Genomic DNA, 8,068 nt, shown 5'->3' on the forward strand with positions numbered 1-8,068 from the left:
CCTCTTGAGTTCCTCCTTGTCTCTTGCCATGAACGTCCTCTTCTTCTTTTTGAGGAAGCCTTTAATGTCAGATATTAACATAATATTGATCATTTGAAAATGGTTAGTGTATAATATAATATTATATATATGTTCAGTGTTATGTCACACACACACACACACACACACACACACACACACACACACACACACACACACACACACACACACACACACACACACACACACACCTAAAGGGCAATGTAAAAACTATTTGAGCAGATTGTGATTGATAGCAACAGTAACCATGGTTAGGTCACAAATTCTTTCCATATCAGGTGACGCATACCCAAGTGACGATATATATATAGCTCAGTCAGTCCTCGCTGAGTGTTTGTCCGTGTCATGGGAACATTTGTCGTGGACCTGGACCAGCTGGATCGCACCTCGCTCTGTGCGCCAGTTGAAGGTAAACATGGTGGATGTTACTGAGCAGCTTATAGGACGATAATACGTTTAACATGACATCAATAACGTTTTTATTGCAATATATCGAGTCAGTTTGTTTTAACTGTTGTTAACCTGTAACTAAAGGAGAGTGGCCATGATTTGTCTGATCTGTCGTGCGTCTTTTGATTATTTCTGATTGGATCTTTTCCAAAAAACGTCCCTCACTCACATTTTGTCTCCTTTTTATTAGTTAACGAAAATGTCATTACTTCATTTTTATTTAGTCAGTGAAAAGTCGTTGACGAAAATTAGAACGAAAATATTTTGTCAACGACATTAACACTGGTCAACAACTGTCACATTATATTTTGACATTAATGTGAATTTCATACATGCAGCATTTGTCTTGATGAGAATAACAGAGGATAATTTATTCAGCAGCTATAAAATAAACCAATTAAATGCATCCTCACAAGAAGAATCACACAATCATTAGCAGGGATGCAGAACTTAGTGGTTAGAACACAAGTTATATCTTACCCAGACATCCAGGAACTTTACCATGAAAAAGAAAGTTCAACCATGGACCATTGGATTCTTCAGAGTCTGAGGGTCGATGTAGTGACTTGTGTTATGAACTTTAGAGCACTGGAGCTAATGACTCCAGGAATGTGTTGATACAGTGATAGTTTAGGAAGAGTTGTCTCTTTGCTGTGGGCGGGACCTAAATATGTTAATTAGCCCACGTGTGATGTCACAGGGGGCTCCGATTTGAAACCAGGAGTTCTGGATGTTGGTTTCTGACAAAGCTGGAACAACACTATGCAAGAAAACACCCAAAGATATTTGAAAAACACATTTAAAAGTTGGTGCTGCATCTTGTCTCTTTTAAAAAGTCAATGATTAAAGATTTTCCTCCTTCTACCTTTGACCTTTGACCTCATGGGTTTGTGTCTCCTCTGACAGGAGAAGATGGTCTGCTGGATCCTGCTGCTCATCAGCCTGACCCCCTTTACCTGGGGTCAGTTTTTATCCACTAACTCAAATCAATTGGAAATCCAAAATAATCCAAGTTGTGAGTGTGTGTGGTCGTCACTTTCCCTCTGTGTCTCCTCAACAGGAACATTTGTAGTGAATGTGACACAGAGCTCCTATCAGGCAGAGGAGAACCACGACATCACACTGGACTGGACCTTCACAACCACAGCTCACATGTCTCTCTCAGCAGTTTACATCTTCTGTCAACTGTTAACTGAGGACAAAGTCCCAGTCCTGTTTCATCTACATGAGGGTGTTGAGGTCCCAGAGTCTCAGGACAAACAGTTTTCAGGACGAGTCCAGTTTGACAAAGACGTCCTCAGAGAAGGACTAGTCAGACTTCATGTGTCCAGACTCAGGACTGAGGACTCTGGTCTGTACCTGTGTCACGTGAAGACAGATGATGGTAGAGCCTATAACACCTGTCACCTCAACGTCACAGGTAAGTTGGTTCAGTGAAACTTTCCTCACAGATTCATTTCAGCAGCTTTTTGCTAAATAAGAGTCAGAGAAGAAAAGTATTGTGGAAACTACAATCCTTCCTGCTCTGCCTGAACTGAACTGATTCACGTCCTTCTTGCAGAAAAGTTGTTTCTTCACATGAAAGACACAGATTTGATTTGTCTCTTCACAGCAGCGAGGGACTGGTCTGACCCTGAGAGAGAACCTGAGAGACCAGACGCAGCAGGTTGGAGATGGATCGTCCTCATCTGTGGACTGGGACTGACAGCAGCAGGTGGACTGACTGTGTGTTACTGTTGGTTCAATAAGGATCAGACTGGAAAAAAAGATTCCAGAAGAAAAAGAAACTACAGCTCAGGTTCTACATCAGAGGAACTCGTTTGATCAACAGAATCAGACCAACCCTAAAGTCCATTTTCCAGCTCAGGCAGAAATCAGTGGTTTGTCATTGGCTGCAGGTCAGAAAACTGCACATCAGGACACATCAGACAAACCAGCAGGTAACCTGAGCAGCAACTTGATGCTTCATGTATGTTCCATGTTTCAAAGAAGAAAACACAGAAAAACACATCTTTTCCTTCCTGTTGCTCATATTGTTGCTCTGTTTTATTTATGTATGTTACATTTTTTATTTGTTCCTATTGTTGCAAACATTGATATTTGTGTACATTTGTAAATAGAACAACACTAATTTGGAAATATAATAACTTTATATTTCATTGTTTTATCTCTTTATTTTAATTCATTCTGTGAATGAAGACAATAAAAGTCTGAACTGGAGTCAAATAAAATCAGTTTGTCCAATAAAGCAGGTTGTTGCTGTGAGATGATTCCACCTGGTGGTTTCTGGACTAACCTCTCTGTTCCTGGTGGCCTGGATCCACCAGCCTTTTGGTTCACAGCCAAACAGATCATTGGCTTCAGTGGCTTTTACTTTGAAGGATTTAGCTTTGCTCAACAAGGCTGCAGGACGACAGCATGACAGCCACACGCTCCATGTACAGAGCTGGAACTTCTAGAAACTCCAACATTAAATATGAAGGAAGGTTCACAGTCAGGAAGCTGTTTCTGCAACTCTCCAAGTCCTGCTGCTTCATAAAGAGCTTTGGTTTTTGACTATAGGAAAAGATATTTCTTCTCCATGTTGATGCACTAAAAAGTCCTAAATCTCAGAGTCCAAGTCTCAAGTCACTGTCTGGGACTGAAGCTCAACTTCCCTGATGAAAGACTCAAGTCAAAGATCAAGATTTCAGAGGAAACACATGAACTCAGCTGTTTATCAGAGAAGAGGGGTCCAGTTAGACCATCAGCTCCTCTGACAGGACTGTTCTGGTGCCACCTGCTGGTGGATTTTGGGAACAGCTCCACAGGGAACAGCTCACACTGGTTTGTTTCAGTCTCTAATGAGAAATGATCCAGTGAGTTATACTGTGCAACATCAAGATAAGGAAGGTGACAAATGCAGCCTGGATGACCAGAGGATTCAAGAAATCAAAGGTTAAAATGCAGCTGATGTTTGTGCTGCACTTTTTGCTCAACTGATGAATCCTCAAACTTCTACTGACTGATTTTCAGAATCCAAGACCCAACTTCAAACAGTGGAACTAAACTCACTTCATCCACTTCCTTCTTGGAGCCAAGAGCTGAACTAGAAATGGTCTTGTGGAGATCAACGGTCAATAAGAACCTACGAGTGTGGGACAGAAACATGAGCCAAAGAAAAACTGAACTTCTGAACTGAAGTTAGATGTTTCTTACCAACAGAGAGACGACCCAGAGACTGAACCCTCAGGTACAACCCACATTGGATTTCTATCAGAATTTGGATGATGATCAAAAACAAATCTCCTATTAACATTACAACATAGTAACTTCCTGCTTCCCAGTCTGACCATGTCCAAACTTCCCTAGTAATCACTCTCCAATTCATACAAGGAGCAAATCATTATCAAAGCCTGATCAATTCATGGTTAAAGAGTTAAAATCCAACAACATCAGGCAAAGAAAAGCCAGTCTCAAACCAATTTTGGACTGACAGAACCATGAAACCCAAGACTATCACAGTCCTGATCTGGGCTGCAGATGCTCATCTGGAAGACTAGTTCAGATGTTAGTAACTAGGCTGCTGACTTTCTAGGACACAAGACAGATACAAAGACAACAGACTCTACAATACTTCCCTTAGGACTGTGTCTGGAGGCCTGACCATGATCCAGGGCCAGAACATGGTGGTCGGACGGTTAGAGGCTAAACTGCTCCCCCTGCAGGACATCAGACAGAAACAGGCAGAGCCATAGTGGTGTTAAAGAGCCAGTGCTTGTTTGAGCCCAGGTTCTTCAGTCTCCAGATGTGCTTGTTACTCATTGCTGCACCTGCCCCTGGAAGATCCTTTAAATATTTAGTGCACCAACATTTTCTCATCTGGAATTTGATCCAGAACATGAACTAACACGGTTAATGTTGGACAGAACCTGAGCCTCCCAGAGCCGTGACAGCCAACAACTAACACTGGCTGGATAAGTTACAGCTCAGACTGTCGCTCACCTTCCTGGATCAGTTTTCATGGTCCTTCTGAATCCAGATGTGGCCAACCTGGAACCTTTATCTGGACTTCTCTACAGGAGAATCCACCCCCCCCAAGAAAAAAGGTTGTGGATCTCTGTCCCAGTATCCAGCAGCCAATACGGCCTTTTTGTGTTTGAGCAGCTCATGTGATGCAGCTGTAGAAGGACAAGGAACCACAAGACGTATTGAAGGATCACAGACATTTGGAAGAACAAAGTTTCTTTGACTGAAAAAATAAAGTCAGTGCCTTAACAATTTCATATGGACTCTTGGGGCTTCACTTTCCAGCAGCTTCAAACAGACACACAGACACGTTTATGCACAGAGACGGACATGCAGACACTTAGGCATGCTAACATATACACCTATGCACATAGTGAGGTCAAAGGTCAAGTATGCAGTGACGGGGAAAGAGCTACATTGAGACAGAGCTGGAGCAATACCAACCAACCACCTCCAGGGCACAAACAGGCCTATTGGAGCCAAAACTGGCAACACACCTCTAAACACTACTGACTGATCCAAGTCCAATACACAACCACCAATAGGCCTTTTGGAACCAGAACAGGTCAGACCTCCTTGTACAGGTGACACAGCCACATCTAAACAACAACAACCTAAAGGCCTAATGGAGCCAGAACCAGACAAGTCAGACCTCCTGGTACAATATCAGGACTTTTAGCAGCACTGACTCCATCAACAACCACCAACAGGCCTATTGGAGCCAAAGCCAAAGGCCAGTTCTCTTGGCACCACCAGCCCAGCCACCTCTAATTAGGTGGAAATGAAAGAATTAGACATTAGACAGAAATGGAGAGACATGAGAAAGGACAAGGCCGTCACAACAAACACCTGATTATTGGTACAGACACATATGAGATATGACAAGACATTCAACATTACAGACAACTGATTATTGGTCTGCTGAGCTGTCCAGGTGATCTGGTCTGTGCCTTGTGCCTGAAGAGACCTGGGACAGGCTCCAGTAGATCCTCATGACCTATGACAACTGACAATGGACTGGAAACAATAAACTGGTTTTTGGTTTTTGTTCTGTTTATTTATTTATTTCTATTCTATGAAGGGAAAGTAAAACTGTTAGTGGGTCATTGTGGGCCCAGGACAACCGACCGTCGGTGGCCCTGCTAACAGGGTTCATGGATAAGACTGGTCTCCCTGAGCCGCCACACATTTTTCCACCTGACTGATCTAAAGGACAAGCTCACCTTTGTCCACGAGTCTTCAGGGCCCTTATGGATCCACACGTTGCAGACCCGATGTCTGGTCTCGGTCCGACGTGGTTTTAAGGAGGCACTTTGAGCCTGAAGGCCTTGAAGCTCAGTCCGCCATGCGGCCAAGCTGCTCTGCGTGTTGGGGCGTCACGCACCTGTAGCAGGTGCAGACAAACAATGAGGGAGGGTCGCACCAACAAAGTGTCTTTGCTAAAGAAACGCTCGGTGTCTCACCTTTGCCGGACTCTGGGTCCCTGGTCCTGCAGACACAGCTCTGTTCAGGTGAATAATGATCAGATCCACTACAGCCTGAAGCCACGAGGCTTTGTCAGGACGACCCCTCACGTGCAGTTCTCCAACTCAGCCAGCAGGTGTCGCTCTTCTATAAACTATGATCAGGTTGTTCAATGAAAACTAATGATTTGACTTCCTGCCATAAATCCACAGGTTGGACTGTCTCTCTCTGTGTCTGGATATTTCCAGGCTGTTATGGTCTAACCCAAAAAACACATGACCCACCTCTGCACAGCTGGAAGGATTTTGTGTGGATCAGCTGAACCGACACTTCATCATCTTCCTCTGCTGAGTGATAAGACGAAGCAAGAATCAAGTGTCTTTACCCAAACACAAAAGTACCTTTGTGTGCTGGGAAACAGAAAGTATTTGTACTAAATGTTGAAGGACCAATACATGGACTGCTTTAAAATGCTGACCTAGTCAAATCATGAAGGTGACTTATATATAGTTCACAAGTTAAACATGTTTCTGAGCAAAAACAGGAAACACTTCTATTTCAGGGCTGTTGTTAAATAAGTGTTGTTAGTTCATACTTGTTCTTCATCGTTCCAATAAAACGTCTTCCAGTTTTGTGGAACTGTTGCTTTAAAAGCAGTTTAACTTCTATAACCCATGAGCTGTTTTACCTTTGAAGACCCTTAATTCTCATCACTACTTAACACTTAGCATCCAATAGTCAACATTACCCTGAAGGTTGGATTCTGTCATCTCATGACTAGGTGCTGCTGAATCTTTCACATTTTACACATTGCATCTTTAAAATAATATGAAACCAGGCAGAGGAAAGACGAGTGGATCCATCACTCACATTTTAATATAAAAATGTAACGACACTTTTTACCTCTGAGCATTTCAGACCAGTGAACTAAACATTAGTGACTTACACATGAGCAAAGAAACACAGTCAACAGTCAGTTAGCTGAGCTAGCTTAGCTGGAAACTCGAACTCTGCAGCTTTAAATATCACAACTTTTCTACTTTGATTCAAGTAGCAGATACTTTTCCTGAGGTCATTACAGAAGTACTACATGTACAACTTAACTTCAGTGCAACTTAAAGGATCATCAAATACAAATACATCAAGTCTAATACCTCAAAGTGTAAAAAATGCAGCATTAGTGATAAAATCCCTGTGGGACAGAACAGAGATACGTAAACTGAACTGCCAGCTGGTGAGAAAAGAAAATGACTTTAGAGAAACCTGCTGTCCTGCTGATGGTGGAAGGAGTCTTCTTCTTTAACATCCCAGCAAAGGTGGATTTTAGAATCAGTTAATAAACATGCAGGTGTTTTCTGAGCAATTTGAACTGGTTTGGTTTCTGGAATGGACTGAGGAACCAGAGAAATGTTTTTTTCTGAGAAAAAGACAGGAGGCAGAGCTGGAGGTAGCAGAGCTGAAGATGTTGAGGTTCTCTCTGGGAGTGACGAGGATGGATAGGATCAGGAATGAGGACATCAGAGGGACAGCTCATGTTAGATGTTTTGGAGAAAAAGCCAGGGAAGCCAGATTGAGATGGTTTGGACATGTTCAGAGGAGGGACAGTGAATACATTGGTAAAAGGATGCTGAGGTTAGAGCTGCCAGGAAGGAGGCCTAGAGGAAGACCAGAGAGGAGGTTCTTGGATGTAGTGAAGGAGGACATGAGGACAGTTGGTGTGGGTGAGGACGATACAGAGGATAGGGTTAAATGGAGGCAGATGATTCGCTGTGGTGACCCCTGAAGGGAGCAGCCCAAAGGAGAAGAAGATGTTAGATGTTGGATTGAATTAAATTCCATAATGAGATTAACATCATTTACCAACTGATTGTGTGTTTCATGTCACAAGTAAACCAGATGATAAAGGACAGAGTCTGCAGGATTTAAGATTCAGGTCTTTACCCAGTGCTAGAACGGGGGTACCTCTTATTCCTGATGTGTTTACTGACACATCAGCAGGTTCAGTAAAACAAAGACTTTGAGGTGAAGCAGAGTTTGACCAGTAGAACAACTGCTGCTGCTGCTAGTCCCAGTCCGATCCACAGGCTGATCCTTCACCGACTCAGGT

At 43.0% G+C, this 8,068-nt stretch overlaps 1 protein-coding gene and 1 long non-coding RNA gene across 3 annotated transcripts; one reads left to right on the forward strand and one right to left on the reverse strand.

Annotated features, from left to right (window-relative positions):
* Positions 1-361: 361 nt before the first annotated feature.
* LOC113139575 (uncharacterized) lies at positions 362-2,737 on the forward strand. Of its 2 annotated transcripts, none has more exons than XM_026322872.2 (5): positions 362-448; positions 1,190-1,294; positions 1,396-1,450; positions 1,550-1,909; positions 2,102-2,737. In XM_026322872.2, the coding sequence occupies exons 3-5, from the start codon at positions 1,402-1,404 to the stop codon at positions 2,311-2,313; spliced, it is 621 nt and encodes a 206-aa protein (XP_026178657.1). In that variant the 5' UTR covers positions 362-448; positions 1,190-1,294; positions 1,396-1,401; the 3' UTR covers positions 2,314-2,737. The 2 variants fall into 2 exon arrangements, with proteins under 2 accessions (XP_026178657.1, XP_026178658.1); XM_026322873.2 differs by having other exon boundaries at positions 2,105-2,737.
* A 3,096-nt stretch (positions 2,738-5,833) lies between these two features.
* On the reverse strand, positions 5,834-6,739 carry LOC113139576 (uncharacterized). The gene is made up of 3 exons (XR_003296557.2): positions 6,246-6,739; positions 5,961-6,115; positions 5,834-5,881 (listed from the first exon to the last, which is right to left on the reverse strand). It is a non-coding gene; the product is annotated as an uncharacterized LOC113139576 (long non-coding RNA).
* Between the last annotated feature and the right edge of the window lie 1,329 nt (positions 6,740-8,068).

This window comes from Mastacembelus armatus, unplaced genomic scaffold (genome assembly GCF_900324485.2).
Source record: "Mastacembelus armatus unplaced genomic scaffold, fMasArm1.2, whole genome shotgun sequence".
Lineage (NCBI taxonomy): Eukaryota > Metazoa > Chordata > Actinopteri > Synbranchiformes > Mastacembelidae > Mastacembelus > Mastacembelus armatus.